The 24,348-nt window shown below is 43.3% G+C and overlaps 1 protein-coding gene across 6 annotated transcripts in view; it reads right to left on the reverse strand.

The window, feature by feature from the left end:
* Nucleotides 1-24,348, reverse strand: part of LOC137527679 (protein SET-like) — a 71,491-nt gene that overhangs the window by 14,256 nt on the left and 32,887 nt on the right. For 5 of the 6 annotated variants that reach the window (XM_068248421.1, XM_068248419.1, XM_068248420.1 and 2 more), the window contains exons 5-8: nt 22,402-22,547; nt 18,910-18,995; nt 18,655-18,818; nt 12,650-13,751 (exon numbers count right to left, since the gene is read on the reverse strand). In XM_068248421.1, coding sequence (XP_068104522.1) covers nt 13,570-13,751; nt 18,655-18,818; nt 18,910-18,995; nt 22,402-22,547 — 578 coding nt within the window. In that variant the 3' untranslated portion in view covers nt 12,650-13,569. Of the gene's footprint in view, nt 1-12,649; nt 13,752-18,654; nt 18,819-18,909; nt 18,996-22,401; nt 22,548-24,348 lie in introns of those variants that run through there. The other variant, XR_011023194.1, reaches the window with a different exon arrangement.

Here is a 24,348-nt window from a genome sequence, read left to right on the forward strand (position 1 = left end):
TTTTCATGTGGGGCCACCTTTAATTTACTTGACCAATGAACACCTTAAATATCCAAAAAACAATACAAAAGTTCAGCAAGAGTTACTGATCACAAAGCGACTGACTACCAGACAGCCTAAAAAGTGACAGAATGACAACACGAACAATATAAGCAGGAACGCAGCATTGCTATGTAATGTTATTTGGAGATTTTTTAATTTACATTAACCTGCACATTAAAGCGTTTTTTTCTCTTTAGAAATAATCCTTCCCCACCCCCCTCTTATCCTCATGATAGTATTTCTGCGGGAAATGGTCTCCCGAGAGTCCACCATCTGTTGCACTTAGCAGGGTCTCGGTACAGAATGTCGGGATCTCGGCTCATCACCTATGCTTGGATTTCTCTGAAGAGACGAGATCCAGCACAGAGGCTGGAAGGAAACCTCCTGCTTCCATAAACTGGCAGCTGGCTCTTAAATACACACACAGCTTGCACTCATAAAAGGTTAACAGAGGAAATTAAAAGGGGTCTCTGTTCATTTGCAAGCCTTGGCAGCTCACAGCCATGTTGTATTTGTGACAAGTGTTTATATTTGACATTTGTTTCCATGGGGCATTTGGCAGGTATTGTCATTACTGTGTTTTGCATTTTCTTCTTAACTGGCTCAGCTGTAGATCCCTGAAAGTGCCCAGTAACAATGAAAATGGGTGTCCCAATAGCTGCGCCACACAGGAGTTGTCAAGCAGCAACTTATACCCTTCTGTGAATGTTACTTGGATGAAAGCCAGGTACATCTTCAGTAGGAAGTAGAAAAATGGACATACCCTATGCATGCCACCAGATCTATTTATTAAAGTGGTAGACTAGCTATACTTGTGTGAGTTATAATATAATAAAAATGGACCCTAGGCAGTAATCTACTATACTTGTATTATTTATTATACCCACTTATTAAATTACTGGCATGTCATCTGCAGTATAATAGCAGTAAACTAGCTACAAAGATACCAACTCCTGTAATTCTCACCATCCCATCGTACATTTCCCTCTCCATTCCTTAACATCCATGTGCAGATTACATCAGCACTTCAGCAAACACTGAGTATGAGGAGGCTTGAGAGAAGTCATTTTTTAATGTAAAAATAGGAGTGACATTCTTGTATTTTAAAACAGAGCTAAAGAAATAAAACACAACAGTGAGGTAAGTTTTTCCCCTTATTAATCAGAGGCCCATTTTAAGCAATTGAAAGAGTTAATGGCAGGTGTGGGGACATTTTACATGCGCAATAACGACTTAGGTGCTCCAAGTCCGTGCATGCAGCTGCATTAAAGCACTGTGCTCTGGACCTGAAGAATTGGGCAGGTCCCATGAAACGCGTTGCCTTTTCTGGTGACAAAAACAAAAATTTATATACCTTCAGTCTGAGGTAAGCCTGTTTCATTATTCACTCAGAATTGAATGCATACAACAGTGTTCTAACAGTGATTAGAACATACCGGGACTAGTTTACCATTAATATATAGCACAGAGTATGTTCTGAGCATACAGAAAGAGATCTGCCAATAATATAAAATGTAGATAAAATCACTAATGCAGATATTTTATATACGGAGTGCCTACACAGATCAAGGGGGGAATGGCATGTAGAACGCACACTGTGGACAGCTTACATTCTGCATTAAAATAGGTTATCATTTGAGCTTCCCTGTCAGACGCTATAACTCATAGCCTTCTGTACACATGCGTATGATTTACATAGAATTTATTCTGACTTTTGTTTACAATTATTTTATATATGTAAAACTGATTTAAATCAATAAAAAAAACAAACTATAAAATGTTTTGAGTCGTACAGACATGATTTTTGAATTTAAGTGGATTTACAACTTTACAGTCCAAAAACATTTCTGGAATGGCTTTAAAACAATCACATGGAAGCTGGTCATCATTAGACGCAGCCCTTTCACACAATGGAACAGGTCATAAACTGTTCCCCCGCTTTCCGAGATAGGCCAGCTTCTGTCAAATCACGTGAAGCACGCACAGGAAAGCTTGAGACTGCAGCTGAATTCTAAAATGAATGCAAAACACTTTGCCTTTAAATGATCTGCGAATAAACTTCAAGACAAACACATAATAATTCTATTGGTTTTAATAACATTCTCAAATATTTGGGTTTCAGGAGCCTGTCAAATTTTCCTACACATAGCTGCCTGCCCAGAAATACCACAGTAGAACGCTGCCAGTCACCAATGGTAAGTCTTCTTTAGCCTAAAACGGCACATTACACGGAACAGCAGGGTGAGGAGCACAGCTAAATGCTAAATACACACATGGCTAAATGTAAAATACATATTTGCTGCATCACTTTTTTTTTTTTTACATACACTGTTTTTGTATTTTAGGCTTATTGGGGTTAAAAAGTAGGTGAATTTTAAAAAGTGGACCTGAACCCTTGCACAGGACAGAAGGAAAACAGAGAAATGAACCCTGTATGTATTTAGAGAGTTCATTCTGTCTAATTCCACCTTATCTGTGACTAATGACACAACGCTGTAATTTAATCACTCAGTTGTGTCAGCTGGCTGTCACAACAGAGCAGCTAACTGGTAAAACGCAGGATGTTAAGTCTTATACCATGAAAGCAGGAAGTAGAAACACTGCAGATTTATTGCATGATTTGTATGAGCTGTAACAAAGATTTTTTTTTTTTTTTAAAGGTTATGATGCTGTTGGGTATCTTTTAGAGCAGAGAGGAAGTTCTGAGTTGAGGTCCGCTTTAAGCTATAGTTATTGATTGGAACTAGGCTACGGTGCAGGAGAAAAAAAAACAAAAGACAAAAAGACTATAAATCTAGCTAACTGTTTTGTGGCTGGCCACACATAACAATTTTATTAGGATCTGACAAATGATCAGGTTTTTTGTTTATTTGCAAAGCTGTATGAACTATTCTTCCAGATAAAAACTTTTATTAGATCCTAACAGAAATTTACAACCAATCAGATCTTTACAACTGTTAGGAGCCCATTAACAGTACAACATTTTTATCAGATGTGATCATTCAATTGTTATCGAAAGCTAAATATCAACTGTTCCCGTAATTGGGTACTTTCTTTCTTCAGAACGTAAAATCCAACATTCGGATTGACAAAATTCTGTACGCCTATCGACCACAGAATTATTTCAGGCCGATTTGCTCCATATAATGCGCGGTTTTCTTTACAAATCGATCTGAAAAATCTGATTGAATGATTGCATCTGAGGAAAATATTGTACTGTTAATGGGCACCTTTACAAAGATAAGTGTTTTTTTTTCTATTTATGGAGGTAAAAGTTCCAGCTCCTTAGCTCTGCAGCAATCTCCAGCCTTGCTCCACTCACTATGGTCGCTGGAGGCTACTTTTGGGAGACAAAGTACCGATACAGAATAACAGGGATGTCTCCCAACAGTGAAAGAGTCCAGGCATGCTTTTGAAAAATTCACCTACCCTTTAAAGCCCAGCAGCAGCGAAGACATGTCTCTGTTTACCCCAAAACAAACCCAGAGGTTAAAAATAAGCTTGAAAGCTGAACTCCATGACATGGGATTGGATAGGGCATTCAATGGGCATAGAATAATAAAATGCGCCCCTAGAGGCTGCAGCTTTCAAGCCCTTTCAGACCCACAAGAGAAAAGCACAATACAAATGTCATAATTGTTGTTAATAAGAACTGTAATTTAGAACATTTTTACATCCTTTAAAATGTATCAGCTGCCCAGGTTTTGCACACTCTAGCCAGCTGGCTGACTCATCCTGTATGAATGAGTGAGAGATGAGCAAATAAACAGATTATTTGCATTACAGCTTCAAGAACAATATATATATACACACACACACAACTTAAAATACAATACATGACCCACCACCAGCTGCTTAACGTTGGTAACATAGCAGGGTGTGTGGAAAAAGCACATGAAATTCCATTTAAACAATTTCCATGACAAACAGTGTTTTCAATAGGAGAAATGCTATTTTCAGCAATATAACAAAAACATGTTAAAGGGAATGTCCAAGCAAAATAAAAAAATGAGTTTCACTTACCTGGGGCTTCTACCAGCCCCATGCAGCCATCCTGTGCCCTCGTAGTCATTCACTGCAGCTCCAGTCCCCCACTGGCAGCTTGCCGACCTCGGAGGTCGGCGGAACGCATTGCGTACATTTTTACGCATTCCCAATACTGCAGGAACATTAACACATACATTTTTACGCATTACTGGTTCAATGCGTAAAAATTTACGCATTGAACTAGTAACGCGTAAAAATGTATGTTAATGTTTCTGCACTAGCGGGAATGCGTAAAAATTTACGCAATGCGTCCCGCCGACCTCTGAGGTCGGCAAGCTGCCAGTGGGGGACTGGAGCAGCAGTGAGTGACTACGAGGGCACAGGATGGCTGCATGGGGCTGGTAGAAGCCCCAGGTAAGTGAAACTCATTTTTTTATTTTGCTTGAACCTTCCCTTTAAAAGCAAGGGAAAGCAAAAAAGAACATAAACTAGGGGGGATAGTTTTACTAAGTACATCCTGGAGTCCTCCTTCAATTCATTGCCCACATTTATTGCCTCTCTTGGAAACAGTCAATAAAGTTGGTCTAGAAGCAGCCATTCTGCACTAACAGCAGTCTCTACTGAGGCTGCTTATCCAGGGGCAGCCATTTCTGGTTAAGTGGCCCTTCTGGTTAATTGCTGAGAAAACACCAGGATTTCTTTCAGCAATGGAAACAACACAGCAAAATAAGATAAGAAGCAAACGAGAATGAAGGGGATGTTGTCAGAGAGGGTAAAGGGTAATCAGTGCACTAAAATCCTGAGCATTACACTGCCAAGCAGCAGAAAACAAAGGCATTTACAAATATCCACCCCCCATAATTTAAAGTCTGTATTTACACTTGATAGCCGAACAGCTGGACGATGAAATGCTGCTCGCAACCATTACAATGATGTACAACTTATTTGTTTTCGGTGTCCTCCTGACAACTCGCTTGTCTAGAAGTAAATTTAACTAAAGAGAGACGACAGACAGTGAAAATAGAAACCCCATCAGCCTTGCAGTACGCTATTATCTGCAAATACAGCCACAGTTGACCCTTCTAGCGGGATTAGGGGATGGGATGAGCAAATCCTATGGAGTGCCATGCATGTAGAAGAATAGATATCGCGTTGCTCAAAAATGCAGCTTTAATGCCAAGTTCCTTCTTTCTGCACTACCGCATAACTGCCTCTAGGGTGCAGCATGATCATGTTTAAGCAAACTGTCTTGTGTACAGCCGAAGCTGCTGAAATAATATTGCAACTTCACTGGACTAAGCAAAAAAAAAAAAAAAAAAAAAAAAAAAAAAAAAAAAAAAAAAAAAGAGACAGACCAGGTACCCTAAAGACTGAAGGTTCACATCTGTTGGCTATTATGTAGCAACGCTCAATGGAATTAGCAACAGCGCTGGCTGTGCAACTTCCAATATGTGGAGAGCTGTATGACGCGGTGGTACAAAATCTAGCGGGATGGCTTTCCAAGTTCCTACGCAGTCATCTCTCTTTCTATAAATACACGCATGCACAGCGAGCCAGTGTACACACCATTGTGCTAGAGAGACAGCTTTAAGAAATGTGAATGGAGTAGGGTTAACAAGGGGATGGTCCCATGGGGATAGTCTGGGGTCTGTAAACAGAGACTGCTGTAGGCTGGCCATAAAAAGGGGCCTACAAGATCTGCCTCTCCTTGAAGCAGTCACAGAGCATGGGGTTCTTCCAAAAATACCAAGCCAGGAATAGTGTCACTAACTCCCTAGTGGTTTTAACATAGGAATATGCAGTGTGTTCACTTCAAACAGAGGTAAGGGAAGGAACTCTCCGGGACAGAAAGGTACAGCATAGCTTTAGATTAACTCTACTGTAGGTAGCAAGTTAGTCTGGAGTTCAGGTTAGGCTAAGTAGGTTGTGCAGAGGTCAATGCTCCGTAAGGCCAATTAAACCAGATATTGACAGTTCATTATAGCCAATGCCAAAAAAAAAAAAAAAAAAATGACATGGTCACCAATGCACCACAAGGATATATGCTAGGAGGCCAGGGGAAGTTCAGAGTCTAAATAATAGCTAATGTATAATAGATAGAGGCGCCCCTTAAGGATACACGATAATCCTCTTCCTTTTCTTTAATGACAACAGCCTCTGCAGCAGGTAGAGCCCTCTCTTCTCCACAGATATAGAATCCTTATTTTAATCTTTTCTGCCATTCTCAATAAATTTTTGATCTAGAATACTTCCACTGAGAGTACCCTTCTCTTTTTTCTGTTATATTGGGTCGCATGGAGCATAACAGCTAGCACCCAAGACATAGGAGGGGCCTCTGGAGGTGGCCTGGAAGATTTGTATGGCAATGTAACTCTCAGCGCTGTGGTTTGATACTGATTCTAAATAATAGCTGCCCAGATAGGTGAGCTGGAGGCAAAAGAAGGTCAGAAATATCAATGATTTGTTAGACCTCAGTAAAACACTACGCAGCCAGTGCACCAATCAGAGGCCGAGACAGAAACAATGACTGCTATACACACTCTCACCAATACATTTATAAAATAGTGTCATTTTAAAAGGTAGAATTAAAAAACACTTATTGCAGTGAATATGATAAAAATAGAATGCATTCATGGTACATTACTTCCAGCACCTATCCTATAAGCCAAAAGGTAATGCAGGTTAGGGAATGTCTGGCTACTGCACCCTTCCAGCCCCTCCCTGACCATCACATGTGTGCGATGATGGGTTAGAGGAGGAGTATAGACAACTTTTTTTTCCAGTAAAATAGCATAGTCGTCTGAACCAGAAAAGAGGCTACAGGAACCTGCCAGCCAGATACATTCCATATATTTACTACAGAAAGTACAGACGGTCACTGCACAAAGCACCGTGCAATGGCAATTAATACATGATGATTCACTATCATACACATAAATAAGGAAGGTTGATAGGCTTTAAAGAGAATCTGTATTGTTAAAATCGCTCAAAAGTAAACATACCAGTGCGTTAGGGGACATCTCCTATTACCCTCTGTCACAATTTCGCCGCTCCTCGCCGCATTAAAAGTGGTTAAAAACAGTTTTAAAAAGTTTGTTTGTAAACAAACAAAATGGCCACCAAAACAGGAAGTAGGTTGATGTACAGTATGTCCATACATAGAAAAAAAATCCATACACAAGCAGGCTGTATACAGCCTTCCTTTTGAATCTCAAGAGATCATTTGTATGTTTCTTTCCCCCATGCACTGAAGTTTCAGGCTGCTCTTTTCTTCCTGCAAACAGCTTTGCCCTTGTTTGTAATTCCTCAGTATGTGAAAGCCCAGCCAGCTCAGAGGACGATTTATCCAGCTTGTAAAAGATAAGAGAGAGAAGAGAGAAGCTGCTCTAATCCTAAATAACACACAGGCAGTCTGCATAAAGGGGAGTTCATAGCAGAACCACAACACTGAAGAACTTGGCAGCCTTCCAGACACAGGCCGACAAGTCTGACAGGGGAAAGATGCATTGATTTATTACAGAGACTGTGTTAGTAGAAAGTGCTGCAGTTAGCCAGAACACATTAGAATAGCTTTTGGAACTTGTAGGATGCTAAAAAACAGGATGCAATTTTTGTTACGGAGTCTCTTTAAGCTTGTTTCTGTGCTATGCATCTTACGCTTTAAATGGCCCAATCATCTTACAGGTGTGTGTCCATAAAACAACTGCCAAGTTCAATACTTAGTAATTGCAATCATATTGGGCAGATTACAGGAATGATCTGTGTGGCTCTGCACCTATACTGAAATGAGGAACAGTTAGTCTGGATCTAAGTGAAAAGCAAAGAGTCATAAATAATACTATTGTAAAGGAAACTCTAATGAGAAAGATATGCACACCGCCATACTTAACAGCCCTTTCCCAAAACTAACTACACTGCTTTTAATACTTTAGGCACTGAGCCAGAATGAGTATGCAGAGTAGGAGTTCGGAATTCACTCTGGAGTTGATCTACTAAAACTAAGAAATGCTATAAAATGTAATTCATCCATCAAATCTGGACTGGATTTTTTTTAAACATATATACCATTTCAGTACAAAAATGTATGTCACTATACGCCATAATTTTTTTTTCAGAAGCCTGCAGTAACCCATAGCAATAAGCATATATGGGTTGCTGTTAAAGACACACATAATCAGCGGCGTAACTAAAAGTCCCCGGGCCCTCCTGCAAGAATTTGAGCGTCCCCCCCCCCCCCCCACTTCCCCTTGGGGCCCGCTCATGGCCGTTTTGGGTTGGCAAGAGGGGTCGCAGCATGAGAGGAGAGCTTTGCAAATCAGCGGGCGGGGAGGGTCCCCCCCCTCACCTCAGGCTCTCCCCTCTGCATCTATATAAGTGGCAGCAGCGGCAGCTATAATTACCTCCATTCACCACCGGAGGTCTCCGATCTGCAAGGGCTTCACATTACTTCCTGTTAAAACAGGAAGTAATGTGAAGCCCTTCCAGATCGGAGACCTCCGTGGTAAATGGAGGTAATTATAGCTGCTGCCGCCGCTACTGCTGACACTTCGATATATGCAGTAAGGGAGCGCAGAGCCCAAGGTGAGGGAGGGGGGACTGTCCCCCTCCCTCCCCGCTGATGTGCAAAGCTCTCCCCTCATGCTGCGACCCCTCCTGCCCCCCCAAAACGGCCATGAGCGGGGCCGAAGACTCCCCTATTGTTACGTCAGTGCACACAATTCTCTGCTCCTTGTCTGTTCACAAGTAGACAGGAATATGCAATTCCCCAGTCCTACATCTTTAACTGGGTTTACTGCAATGAAGAAACTACTTTTACTCTATAGGCAAAAGAATCCTATCCGGGATACCGAGCAGGGTATACAGCAGCTGGGAGATATCCATCCCATCTCAGCAACGGCTGATAACACAACCAGCATTTCCAGAAAAAAAAACATGGAGTTCAGAGGAGACAACAGAAAAGACCGAGTATTACATACACATCAGTGTAATTGCAGCTTGTAAAAATACTGTACTTAAAATCTAGAGAAATAATTTCATGATCAATGATTCCATGTTTTTTTTCCTTACAAAAAATATGAGATATGCTTTGAAAATTGTATGTTATTGTACATGAGTCATATATGAACATAGCAGAAAAGGTTGAAGGTTGGTACATTTGCACGCATTGTTCATTACCTTTTTTCCTTAAAAGTGAATGTTAAGCTAAGAGAAAAAAAATACGTTTTTTTTTTTTTTTTTTGTTTGTTCTTATTTGTATTTGGAGAGGGAAGGCTCTGGGTTTTATAGAGCTTTCCCGCACCTCTCACTTTTCTAGTGTTCCAGCGCAAAATCCACCGGTAGTAATATTCATTTGAATACTGCTCTTTGACACCACGGGAGTCTTCGGAAGTCTTTGGGAGCCTGAGTACTCCTGAAGATGGGTAGCTCCGTACTGCGTATGCACGAAAACACTCTCGTGCACACTCACGCATGCCCAGTACAGAGCCGCCTGTTTTGAGAACACTCGGGCTCCCGAAGACTTTAGAAGCCTCCCACGGCGGGGGGGATTCAAACCAGGGTGACATCGCTGGAACGCAGGGGCCATGACAGGAACGGAAAGCTCTATAGGACCCAGAGCCTTGCCTCTCCAAAAGTGAGTTTTTTAGTTTTTTTTAGCTTTAATGAACCCAGGACTACCTACATGTATTATAGTTATATAGATCGGTTATAGTCACCTAAGATATGACAGTTGAAAGATTCCAGTCCATGTGTGTTAGATGACTTATGATCTCCAATGTTCTTCATTGTAGTAAGCCTGACCCTCTTAATCCACTGGCTGCCTGCCTGGTACCGGAGTGTGGCTCGGACACTACTGCAGCCAAATTAGGAGCATGACAGCCAGGATTCTGGCATTTGCATAAGGGGATAAACATGGCAGCCTCCATATCTTTCTTATTACATTTCCTATAAGGCACTGCTGTACCTTCTGTAGCAGAATTTTTGGTTCCTTCAAAGAGAGGCGGAGATACGCTCTGACAGACGCGCGTGAGGCAGGGCTGCAGCGGTTAGCCCTGCCTCAATGCGGAAGAGATCCCCGGCGAGGACGGAGGGGATTTGGGGGGTAAGGGACCCCAGTTGTGCGGCGGGATAGCGGCGGTTTAGCAGGGGCACACATGCCCCTGCTGAATATAAGAGAAGAAGCGAGTTTTATACTCGCTTCAGATTCTCTTTAACTGAATATAGCTTAATGAATAAAAATGCTTATTTTCAACAATAATACTTTATAAAATATTTAGTCAATGTTTGCTCATTGTAAAATATTTCCTCACCAAGATTGAAATTCTTATGCTGTGAACGCACAATACAATTTCCTGTCCAATCAACGAGTGGTCGGATAGGAAATTGTACTGTGCGTACATGTCCAAACTGCTCCCGATCGATAAAGGAATCGATTCTCTGATGATAAAAAAAAAAAAAAAAAAAAAAGATTAAATGATTGGACGTGTCAGAAATAATTGCCCGAATCCCATCGGACGGGAAATGCATTGTGTGTTCCCAGCATTAGATTTATCACAGGTGGTGACATCTTTAATGCTGGTAGGTGCATCACTGCGGAATGATTGTATGCAGAGAGTTCTAAAGTGACTAGAAACATCTGGTCTCCCAGAATGCTTTGGGAGGATAATTCTGCATAATAAACAGCACAGGCTAAACATCACTGGTAAAGTGGCATGATAATTTACTAAATTCTACTATATACAACTACGGTGCCTCTGTAAGAGTCAGGTGTTACAATACATGAAGTAGTCATAAGGTATGAGTATGGGAAGTTCTGACCAACAGGATACTTGTCAGGCAAACTGTACAAACAGAAGTAACCCAACATCATTATTTCCATGTGAACAGTCAACTAACAAAGACGATGGTATGGCTGGTTTGCACGGAAAACAGGCTTCTACTATTACAAAGAATGCTGCAGCCCACCAGGGTTTGCAAAAAAATAAAAATAAAAATAAAGCTCATCTACTTAAATAACAGTCTATTGGAAGAATGTTCTGTGGACAGATGAGACAAAAACAAAATAAATAAAAATACGTTTTGGCTTAAATGACTATGTATGGCAACAGGCGAAAACTGCTTTCCTGTGTAAGAATTTTAATCATGAAGGTGGAATTACCATGGGTTGGGCCTGCTTTACAGCCCATGGAAAAGGATGGAATGCCATCACTGACGGTATTATTAATTTAAAGTAAACCCGAAATGGGGCAGGAGAGAAAATATATACATACCTGGGGCTTCCCTCCAGCCTGATCGCTCCCTTGTAGTCCTCTGACGTCTACTCGTTCGTCGGCAATTGGCTCCAGTAAGTCTGCCGGTCTGGTGCCACCTGTATACGCGCGGCCTGGCCATGCATGCTCCCGTCACGTTATGAGTCTACACAGTACTACTGTGCCGGTGCAGAACACTCCCGTCCGCAGGAGCACATCGAGGAAGCATGCGCGGCCAGCCTGCCTCTATGCAGACTTGCCCCGACTGGAAAGCTTACTGGATTGCGGACGAACGAGGAGACGGCAGAGGGCGGTGTGGGAGCGATCAGGCCGGAGGGGACTGAAGGAAGCCTCAGGTATGATTACATTGTCTCTCCTGAACCATCTCAGGTGTATTTTAAAACTGTACCAATAACAGCATCAGGGTATCCATTTGTGAACTAAACTGAGTAATTCAACAACACAATGACCCTAAACACACAAGTTCATCTAGCAAATTAACATAGTGGAAGGACCTGAAGCAGGCAGTTCACTCAAGGAAGCCCACAAAAATATCCCTGAATTTTAACTCTTCTATAACCTAACCAACCTGCAGGTCTGATAAACAGCTATCAGATACATCAGCAGCCATTCTCAACCGGGGTTACGCTGCATTTTGCAACTTCTACAGGACAAAAAAAGTCCAGCTTCCGCAATTTCGTGGGACAAAGTAGACCTACTGCACTGCTGATGGGACCGGCAGATTGATCTAATCCATAGCGCATCACCATGATGTGTTATTGGCAGTCTTCAATATTAAACAGGAAGGCAGTGGTGGCAACTACAAGCATAAAAGGGAGAAAGAAGAGAGTAAGCAATGCAGTGGAAGAAAAGACAAGGAAGCATAGAGGCCCTGGAGAAGGAGAGAAAGCTGAGAAGAGGATGGGGCACAAGAAAGAAGCAATTCAAGAGGATGGTAGGTGTATTCATACACCCCACTGTGCTCCAATGATCAGGAGGCAAATGATGCATACTAAAACCCACTGAAATGTCACAGCAATGACGGAGGGACAGTGAGTGCATTGGAGGATCATGTCTGCATTTCGTGTGTGGTGGCAACAGTGGCATTTTATATGTTTCGGTAATGATGGCATTTCATATGTGGAGGTAAGGTTGGCATTTAATATGTGGTGGTAAGACACCTTATCGTCTCCATCATGCCACACCATTCGCTCAAGTACCACCTGGGCCACGCCCCCCGCATGGCACCACACAAATACGTCAGCATGAGAAGGGAGCCACACCAGGTACTGAAAGGTTCACAAAATGTTGTCACGAAAATAAGTAGCTCTGCATCATTTTCCTTAAATAAAAAAAAAGGAGCACGCATAATGGACTGGACTCATTTGTTTACTTATGTTCTCATAATCTAGTTTCAGGACTAGGGAAAAAAAAATGTAGTCACCTATTATATCACGTTAAAGCAACCGTACAGTAAGTTCTAAAGGGTTCAGAAGCTTGCAAGAACCTCTGTGGATACAATTAATCCCATGCTCTGTGTTGGCTGCTCTGCGGCCTATCCCCATTGGCTTATAAAACATTTTGGCAGGTATGCTCGACTACAGAAAAATAAAAACACAGCAGATTTTGAAAGCTACAACTGCTCAATAGTGGAATGAATTGAGGCGTTGTGAAAAGAACACATCCTGAAAGTTAAAAGATGACCCTTGTCTTTGCAGTGTACCTCTATTTAGTAGCGAAGTATTACAAACCCTCCAAAAACAATCTACAATAGTAGTTTTTTTTTTTTTTTTTTAAGCGGCACAAGCAATATTTGATACCACTCTGGCAACTAAAAACACAAAAAGAAAACACCAAACACCTGAATTATAAAAAACTAAGTATATATCTATTTTGCTAAAAAAAATAAAATAAAAACAAACAAAAAAAAAAAAACCACTTCTCGCATGTATTAATAAAATCTTTTTCCCCACCTTTTTTTAAAATTTTTATAAGTCTGGCTTTCGGGTTCCTACGGTGCAGTGCAAATGCTATGGGAGCCTGCAGAGGGGTAGCATGAGAGACCTGCATCTCCAAACTATGATCTATAAAAGCTTAACACATTGGGCTGTCACTAACTGGACATGTTGTGGAGCTAGGTGCACGAGACCCCACACATCACCATATTTCTATGACAGTTGCACTCACTGTGTTTCCTGAACACCTCTCTCCCTGCAGTGCAACTTGCCTTCTATTGGGCTGGAGCGGCTGCCCCTGCACCTCCTAAAATCAGCTAGAATTCATCAACCTCCTGCTATTCAGAGTCTCCTTCTTCTCCATCTGATGATGACGAGGAGGACTCCTCCTCAGATTCATCCCCATCCACTACAATGTCCTCTGTCTCGTCGTCCATTGTCGACTCAACCATTTCCTCCTGCACAGACTCTTCCTCTACTTCTTCTTCTTCCTCCTCCTCCTCAACATCATCATCAGTACCTGGAAAAAACAGAAATCACATGCCCAATAAATGACAGCAAAAGAAGTTACCAACAGTAAAGTACAAGTGGAAAGTAAATCAGGGCTATGGAATCAGCACATAAATCATCTGACTCCTCGGTTTATGAAACCACCGACAGACTCCAGGTACCCAAAAATTACTCCAACTCCTCGACTCCGACCCCACAGCGTGGGGTAAATATCACAGTTGGAAAAAGGAGCTCTACTGGGCTCAGTCACATATGGATCGGCTTGAGTGATGCTCACTGCATGTAAACATCCTGCATGACACAGTACACTGGGTGTGAGCAGTCATTAAGAAGATAGTATGCAGCAGTGGGAAGATAGTGCCAAGTGGGGTGGAATGCACTGACTTCTCTTCAAGACTTTAAGTCTACTGCCAGGACCTTTAGGCTTCTTTCACAATGGGACGTTGCGTTTGATGCAACGTTAAAGTCGCACAACGTGCCCCTAATGCAGCGCATGTAGGTTATGAAATTGGACGTTATTTTGCACTGCGTTATGTCTCTTGGTGCACCGTTTTCGTTGCATACTGATGGAACTAAAACGGCGCATACGTTACATTAACAAAAAAAAAAAAAACAAACAATACTGAGCATGTGCAACACACAACGCAGCAAATGTATTGCTAAACGCACAGCATGCAGCACTTTCTAAATATTGCTACATGTTACACACAATGCAACGTGTGCACTATGAATGTCGCACAGACTTTGTATTGCTGTGCGTTAGTCTGCATTTTTTATAACGTACGACTTTAACGTCCCACTGTGAAAGAGGCCTAACACAAAGACCACAAAGTACAATTTCCATTTTTATACAGGAGGCTGAAGGCAGTGTACTGAAGTTGAAACAAATAAGGATTTTTGAAGAAAAAAAAACAAAAAAAAAACCTCAACTCCAATCAACATGTCTTTCTAAGAAAATCCTTATTTATGGCCCGAAAATATATTATCTTGAAGTGGTTAGCTGCAGCAAGACCTGAATTGAACACTTAGATCCTTACATTGCAAATCATTCCACCATTTAAGCAAGTAGCTTATGTAGATCATAAATGTCCACGTAAACATGATAAAAGTGAAGATAGTGTGTGTTACCTCACCTTTCATGGTACCTTCATGTTAAACATACCTATAGCATGCTCTTTGGACCTAAATGGTGCTGTTAGGCCTGAGTAAGTAAACAGAATTCCAGATCATGGTAAGGAGTTATATGTGAAACTGTTGACTGTACGCTTTGAGAATAATTAACTTGAAGTGAACCTGAGGTGAAAATAAACTGATGAGATAAGCAATTGTATTTATCGAATTCTAAAAATTACTTTATTTTTTTAGATTTCCCATGGGTTGTTAATTAAACTTTTACAACGTATATTGTATATTGTTTTATTGTATCTGCTCAATGGCAGCCTATTAAAATGTCCCAAAGTTAAAATATTACCCTTTTTCTGTCTCTCCCCTGCCCTCAGAAGTTGTATTCTGCCAGGAAAACCTTTATGGCTGTAATTTGCTTATCAGTGAGGTTTACTATATTTCCAGCAAGGTACCGACAAGACAGAAGCTGTCACTTGCATGCTTGTTTTGCACTGTCCATACACGTTTATCTTAGGTCACCTCAGGTACACTTTAAAGTAAGTCAAATTCTTAATACTTTATGATGTAGCAAGTTGTAACTTGCTGTCCTTGCCATAAAAACAAAATACAAGATTTTAAGTCTGCGATATCTCTATAGTTCCTATACAATCTATAGTTCTAATCCTAAATAGGACTTTCCTGAACTCCCAGTCTAATTTTGTGTTTAACCACTTTATCCACCACTACAGTAGATCTATGTCCTCTGTGACTTAATCAAAGCCACAAGGACATAGATATAAGTCTTGTAGCTGAAGTACAGCTGTGCACGATTGGGCATTGCTCCTGTACACACGTCTGGCACCATCTCATGCAGCACTGATTAGTGAAAGGAAATGTATGCTCCCAGTGCCAATAAGATGGATTTTTTTACCATTTTAATTTTCTCAGTTCATAGCGAAAAATACACACTGTAGTATTTCAGAATCAAATATCCTCACCATAAATTGAGACAGGAACATAATCTAAGTTTTTTGATAAACCGTAGAAATGGCCAAACAAAATTTGGGTTTTTTATCTCAGTAGCACTTTTATTTTTATACTGGAATTGGTAAAACCGAGAAACGTGTTTTTTCAATTTTTTTCCCTCTTTTTCCCATTAAAATGCATAGAAAACATTCTTCAAAGGAAAAAAAATGCCATACAATGAAAGTCTAGTTTGTCTTGAAAAAATATATAGATATATTTCATTTAGGTGCCATAAGTAGGGATAAAGTTATTGCTGATTAAATGGGGACATAGCTAAAATGTCAAACCTGCTCTGGGGGAAACAAGGTCCAAATGTGAAGTGGTTAAAAAAATATATATGGCCAGTTATTTACCTGGGGCGTTTTCCAGCCACCAGAAGTCTATTTAGTCCCTCACCGTCATTCAGCGGTACTCTGTTCTCCTAGCGTTCCCTTCCGTAAGCCGTCGCTGGCTACTGCCTAATCAATCGTGCTCCTGTGACCGGAAGCATTCTGCACATGCGCAATAGCAATTTTTGCCTACTGCACAAGCACAAAAAGCTCTCGACCACAGGTGCGCATTGGAGGAGGCCACGCATCCAGTGTTCTAAGGGTGTACCTGAGCGAACCAAGCAGTGCAGGACAATGGCAGGGGACCAGGAAAACTTCAGAGGACTGGAAGAAGCCCCAGGTAAGTAACTGGCCATTTTTTTTTCAGTTAAAGGGACACTTGAGCCAGAAAAAAAAAAAATGAGTTTTATTTACCTGGGGCTTCTACCAGCCCCCTGCAGCAGTCTTGTGCCCTCGCAGCCACTCACTAATCCTCTGGTCCCCCGCTGCCAGCTAGTTTCGTTTTTGTAGACAGGACTGGCCACACTATTGCGGGCCGCACTGCGTACAAAGATACGCGTTGCTGCATTACCTACGCATAGATATGCAGCAACGCGTATTTTTGTATGCGTTGCGGCCCGCAATAGTGCTAATTGCAGTCGGGAATGCGGAGAAAGCTACGCGTGGCCAGGCCTGTCGGGAAAAATGAAACTAGCTGGCAGCGGGGGACCAGAGGATTAGCGAGTGGCTGCGAGGGCTCAGGACTGCTGCAGGGGGCTGGTAGAAGCCCCAGGTGAGTAAAACTTTTTTTTCTGGCTTAAGTGTCCCTTTAAAGTTTCATTTATAGGCTAAAAATCTAAGTTCTGTCTCAGGTGAACAGTTTTTTGTTTTTTTTTAGCATTTCACAATTCTCACTTGGACAAGTCTTGAACTACTTTTCTTTATCTGCTCCTGCAAAACTGTTTCTACAATGCAATAGCTTTACAGTCTGTAATTATCAATGAGGGTTACTACAAATGACGTTACAATTCTGGCGGCAAGGGGGCAGCGCAACACTTTTTTTTAGTTTATTTTTTTTAAAATCATGTAGCGAGCCCAGGGCTCGCTACATGATAGCCGCTGACAAGCGGCATCCCCCCATCCACTCTGATCGCCTTCGGCGATCAGAGTAAGCAGGAAATCCCGTTCAGAACGGGATTTCCTGCTGGGCTTCCCCGGTCGCCATGGCGACCGGGCGGGATGACGTCACTGACGTCATGGACGTCAGAGGGAATCCCGATCCACCCCTCAGCGCTGCCTGACACTGATTGGCCAGGCTGCGCAAGGGGTCTGGAGAGGGGCGGGGCGGCACGGCGGGTAGCGGAGAATCGGCGGCGATCGGAAACTGCACGCAGCTAGCAAAGTGCTAGCTGCGTGCAGGAAAAAAAAAAAATTTGAAAATCGGCCCAGCAGGGTTTGAGAAATCCTCCAGAGCTCGGCATAACCGGCAAGGAGGTTAAGTTTGCCATACATCTGTAGACTTCACTTGGCGGTCAATCTACCAACAGATTTGATAATTATTGAACCTGATGAAAATTGGTGCCACCATGACCGATCAACAATTCCACCAATATCGATCAGACATTCTGGAAAATCTTGAGCCGGCATGCTCGATTGGGTGCGCTGCGGTAACAGTAGGGCTGTGCAGTCGGCGTTGGAGCAATTTTTGGGCACCCTGAAGTCGGAGGTTTCATAAACTGAGGAGTCAGATGATTTTTGTGCCGGCTCCTTAGCCCTGGGTAACGGCATGCAATAATCGCAAACTAACGTGATGGAGAACCTCCAGGCGCTGTTCCACCTTATGTTTTACGTCCCCCCTGGTGCCCATGCAGTTATACTTTACCTGTCCGTCGTGTATGCGCTATTTCCGCATTTGGGTCCCACAGGACTACCGGCACATAGCACGTGGTTGTGTGTGTGATGTCTCATGCTAGAATGTCGGAGACACTCACCGAGGATGGCAGACAGGTAAAGTACAACTATACGGGCACCAGAGGGGAGGGGGGGGGGGGGGGGAGTGAGACATAAAACATTAGGAGGACAGCGAGGCGGCATCACATGGCCAATTCTTGAAAGATTTAATGATGAAATCGATCGGGAATCAGCCTGTGGTATATGGCAGCCAACACATCTCTCTCAGATCAGATAGAGATCTGTCCCTTGGTCGATCGGCTGCCAAAATCGCTAGGTGTATGGCCACCTTTACAGTGAGGAAAGAAAAAAAGAGGGTATATCAGGCTAGCCCTAAGTAAGATTGCGACTGAACATACATTTATCTCATTGTGTTACATGTCACTTCATATAAGGGCCTGTACACACTGCTGCGCTTGCTTTTAAAATCGCATATGTCAACTAAGCCTAAAGCCGGCCATTCACTGTTCTCTGCTTTCAAAATAAAATACATAAGTTATATCCATCTCTTTTGATAAAATATACCTTCTGCTTGCTTTTCAGCAGTATCAGAAATTTCATGCACTTCATTTAAATCTTCATCGTCACCATCCTCCTCCTCCCCTTCTTCCTCCTCCTCCTCTTCTTCACCATCATCTTCATCCTCATCATCTACTATCACCACACAGTCATCTGTGTTGTCTGGGTCACTGTTGAAGGCACAAAACAATTACCTCTAGAACAGAACATACGGGGGGAAAAAATAAAAACAAAAAAACACAACAGGATGAATACACCAACCTGTCCTCAGCAGCATGGTCATCACTTTCAGCCTCCCCCATGAGGTAATATTGCAAAGGATTTGGCCATAGATCTTCTTTAATTATCTGCAAAAAACACATGTTCAGTACCACCAGAAAATAGCTGCAAACCAACAGTAAGGGTGCCCACACATCTAGCGAAGTATGAGCAGATCAACCAGGAGACAGATCTCTCTGTAATCAAATCTGACCAGAGAGAGATCTATTGGCTGCCCATATACCGCAGGGCAATTGCCAAATGATTTCAGGATGATATATCTCAGGAATTGTCCTCCTAAAGCCACATCCGCAGCTCCCTCTCTAAATGTTAATGTGCCCCCAGCCCATGTATTAAAATCTCACCTGTTCCAGCTTCTGCGAGTGTCTAGCGGCTCATCCTTCCCCATTCACGTCCCACGTGGTTGCAACGTATGGCACGTGGTGTGTGAACAGCTTGACACTACTGCAACAGGTAAGATTTAATACACAGGCACGGAGCCGTAAGGGAGGCACATTAACATTTGTGGGGGGCGGGGACAGTGGCTGAAGGTTCTGTCACATTTAGCGCTTGCCCCAATATCGCACGCAGTTACCGGCCTGCGCCGACTGACCATTGGCCCGACATTTTCTAGCTTGCTCAACTGATGTATTCGACCAATTTCGGCCCGAGATTGGTTGAAACATCAATCGGGCATGTTCACTGTGGAAACAATTTTCATGGTCGATCGGGCCGCAAAATCACTAGATGTATGGCCACCTTAAGGTGGGCGGACTTTTAGCTGACAATATCGCGGGTGTACGCGCTGTCGGCGTACACACGCACTACTGTCTGCTGACCGCCGCCCAGCGGGAGGGTCGTTGCCGCTGGTAGTGCGTGTGTATGCACCTTTAGGACATAAGTGCATTTTCTCTAATAATGCAATCTGATCTCAAGGTGTTTCAATAATGAAAATGGAGACCTGGAAAATTCTACAGTGAGATTTCATTGTTGGCCTAATCTGATAATGGAGTAACAGAGTAGTAGTTCTTATGCTGAATACACACGGTTCGTTCCGGCGACGAATGCGCCGCTCGGTTCCCGACGATTATTCCCGAACATTTCCGAGCGCATTTCAATGATTTTTAGGTCGAGTTGCCATGTAAAGTATGGCAAATCGACCTAACGATCCATTGAAACGCGAATCGGACATGTCGGAAATAAACAAAATCGACGGGAATCGAGCGGCGCATCGACGGGAATAGAGTGCGGGAACGAACCGTGTGTATCCAGCATTAGACTTGTATAAGAGATGATGGTGCCAACTATTGTTTAGCGGAGCAGTCACATCAAAGGCAGTGCAAAGCAGTGAGCACATTCCCCTTCTATGCTGCTAGCTGAGCTCTGAGTGCACAAACACAGCACTGTTCACAACACCTTCAGTGCAATGCGGTGCCCTGTAGAAAATGTGTACAGACATTTCTTGAGTGGTAGAAACAGCTGTCCCCTTTGACTTGTACTGAAAGAGCCACTCTGTACTTCACCACAGGACGCAGTGGTGTAGAGCTGCAACTGATCCAACCAATCACGATTCTACCTGAATTCTTGAATCAGAGAAACTGATCATATCTGCTGTTAACACTAGGTAGTCTGGTAAATATATGTACCCCTTTGCAAGTTACCCTTTACAGTAGAGCACTGTGCAGAAAAGAGGAAAACACCTTATGGAACAATATGTATCCATTTACATCCTCAACTGTGTAGCAACTTTCCAGATTACAGTTTTCCTCCATCCAGCGCTGATCTACTCACTGAAGCGTCAGTGAAAGGGTGGTGAATGCATGCAAGAGGCCCAGGGGTGTATCTGGGTGACATAGTGCCTATGGAAAACACTGAAATTGCGCCCCCCTCCCCCCCATCAGACCACCTTGTCCCAAAATAACAGCTTCTTTTCTTGCAATGATACAAGTCTCCCCAGTATAGGTTGCTAGAGTTAACCCCCAAGAAAAAGTAACCAGAGGTAGCACCCTAGTATAGGTAGCCAGAGGTAGTTCACCCAGTATAAGTAGACCCATGTTTACGTTGCCTTCCCAGTGTATGTAGTTAGAGATGTCTCCCCAGTATAAGTAGCCTTCTTTTAGCATAAGTGGTAAGAGGTATCCCCCCAGTATAAGTAGTCCCTCAGTATAGGTAATGAGAAGTTCCCCTCAGTATAGATTTGGCAGGTGTCCTCCAGTATAAGTAGACCCTCCCAGTATAGGTAGTGAGAGATGTCCTCCAGTATAAGAGGAGGTACAAATGCCTGAGAGGCATCCTTCAGTATGGTGGTGAAGCATGAGGGAGGAGGAGGTAGCCATGGCGCCCATGGTACTGTGGCGCCCATGGCACAAGCCATGCCTGCACCCCTCTAGATACGCCTCTGAAGAGGCCTTCATAAAACATGGCAGCCACAGTATCTCCCTAATGACGCCACTCCTCCAACAATGCAGCATTACGTAAAGTGGAAGCAGAACGTCTGTCATTCAAAGCTGTTACCTTCCCATCATGTGTGTCTGAATACACAGGACAGGGTCCTTGTGACTCCCCAACGGTGCAGGTTTTGCATCTAACCTCACCTGTGCACAAGGTGGGGTAATTAGAGTCAGTACTTTTCCGTTAGCTGGGCGCAAGTGTAATAGGGCAAAGTAATGTGTTCTGTGAGCCCGTTAGCCGCCCACAACTTAATAGGGCAATGTAACAGATGAAGCCGCCGGCTTCGGCTCTGCCTCCTCTCCTCCCCCTGCCTCTCTCCTATAGAACACTGGCAACCGGGTCGTTAGTCGCAAGAAACAAGCAGAGCGGGGAGGCTGCAGACATTGCTTCTTCCAGCACCTGCTCTGCAAGAACGAACGGCAGGATTCCTTGCCGCGACAAACTTCTCTGGGGGGACACGCATGTCCCCCGACTGCCAGCATTGTATAGAAGAGAGGCAAGGGGGAGGGGAGGAGAGCGAGAGCCGAAGCCGGCGGCTTCATCTGTTACACTGCCGCCGGCTTAATTAAATTAACTCACTTTTGATACATTTGGCCGCAGTGAGACGGCCAGTAAAAACTAGTTACAAGTTACACGTATTCCACTTTTATTCCGTGGCAGACACATTACTTTGCCCTATTAAAGTTGCGGGCGGCTAACAGGCTCATGGAACACATTAATTTGCCCTATTACATTTGCGCCCGGCTAACGAAAAAGTACCTTAGAGTCTCAGCTAGGTGGATTCCATGTAGCTAATTACACTAATTACCTCACCTGTGCATAGGGGAGGTTGCCTGCAAAACATGCACTGTTGGGGAGTCACGAGGACAGGTTTGAAAAACACTGACACAGGATGTAAAGGGTGCCCATACATCTGAGTAGGTATGCAAGGATATCTCGCTACAAAAGACGCAGTTTGGGGAGTGGGTAGTTTGCTTAGTGTTCTAATGGCAGATTTCACTGAAGTAGCAGCATGCTTAGCTAATGCTACAAGAGTTAACTTACCGTTGCTATGCGGTCAGCCGCAGGAAAGCTGTGATCACTGAACCAGCTGAAAAAACTTGGGGCAGAGTTGGCAGACTTGCCTTGGTAATTTTCAGGGTTCTGCCCTCGCCACCATCTAATGGGAGTGGAGTGGGAAACAAGACGACCTTTAAAAGAAAAAAAAAAAAAAAAAGGGAAAGACCACAAAAAAGTGTAAGCTCATGCGCAGGTGAGAAGGAATTGTAATTTATGAACACCCCCCCCCCCCCCCCCTTCCCTCGTTAATATTGCAGTAGTATAACCTCTCTGCTCCAAGAAAAAGCTGACTCAGGTGCATTGCCTGCCTGTAAATGTCCACTTTTGTGCCTACTTAACACAAACTTAAAATAAACATGATGCATCTTAAAGATGAACATAGTATGTAGTTACTGTTACCTCTTTCCCATAGCAGATTTCTGTGGTGAGAGCTGTCATTATGCTGGCGATGTTAGTACTATGCACTATCCAATTCGATCCAGCACAGTGCAATGTGCCACATAGCAGCATGTTCATGCAATTTGTTTACATTGATGCACTTTGATCAATAAAGTGGATTTTGATAAAAGAGATATGCTGGATTGAATTGGAGGCTGTTTAACGCGAGTCTGAAGCGATACTGAAAAAAGCCTTCCCTAAGAAAAAGGGAAGGCTCCGGGTCCTATAAAGCCTTCCCATTCCTCTCCTGGTCCCCTTGTTCCCCTGCCGGCTTCTCCGTTCAAATCTCCCGCAGCAGGAGGCTTCAGAAGTCTTGAGGGGGCCCAAGTGCTCCCGAAGACGGATGGCTGCGTACTGCGCATGCGCAAGAGAAGACTTCCAAAGCCTCGGGTAGTGGCAGAGCAGTCAGAGACTGCCAACAGGGGAGCCTATGGGGGAGCGGAACGGAAAGGCTCTATAGGACCCAGAGCCTCCCCTCTCCTTAGGAGAGTATCTGTGGGTTTTTGTTTTTTAACCGCCAGAATCGCTTCAGACTCCTTTTGAGTCCCATGATACACGGGTGAATCCTTGCATGCTCCTACACCCTGATCATTTGAATACTGCCCCACTCCAGTTGGAGCGTAGTACTATGCACTAAATAGGAAGAATTCACTGCATTTTTAGCCTGCTGTACACAGCTACAGAAAGCACGGTGGCGTAGTGGTTAGCACTCAACTTGCAGCGATGGGTCCCCGGATCAAATCCCAGCTAGGGTACTACCTACACAGAGTTTGTATGTTCTCCCTGTGTATGTGGGTTTACTCCAGTCACTCCAGTTTCCTCCCACTGGAGGAAATTTAGATAATTTAATTGGCTTCCCCCTAAATTGGCCCTAGACTAGGATAGACATGACTATGGTAGGGATTAGATTGTGAGCTCCTTTTTAGGGACAGTTAATGACAAGACTACATATGCTCTGTAAAGCGCTGAGGAAGAGGTTGGTGCTATAAAAATACTAAATAATCATCATACCCAAGACTAGTATCTGAAAGAGTTGACAGAGCTGATGTACAATCTCACCACTCTTTAATCCACACAATCTCTCTCCCCAGCACAACTTCTCATTGCAACTCATCACCAGTCTCCAAATACCAGCCAAACCTTAGCGCTGCACACCTTCATTCCTCCCCTAGAATCCCCTCAACCCATTTCTGTACACAGGATTTCTCACAAACCCGATACATTCCAACCTCTTAACACTTTCAAGAGCACCCTAATAATGCACTTTGAGGCAAGCATACTACGTTATTCCTATCCTATCATTTGTATAGCGTTTGTCTCCTGTTGGACTCAAATCGCTCAAGAGCTGCAGCCACTCAAGGGGCGACCCTGCAGTGTTAGGAAGTCTTGCCCAATGACTCCTTATTGAATAGATTCCACTTTCAACCTCTCGCCAAGCTTTGCAGGGCACCACCTTTTCTTCCTCCCTATTAATATTGCGAGTTTGCAAGGGCA

This window comes from Hyperolius riggenbachi, chromosome 8, assembly GCF_040937935.1.
Source record: "Hyperolius riggenbachi isolate aHypRig1 chromosome 8, aHypRig1.pri, whole genome shotgun sequence".
NCBI lineage: Eukaryota > Metazoa > Chordata > Amphibia > Anura > Hyperoliidae > Hyperolius > Hyperolius riggenbachi.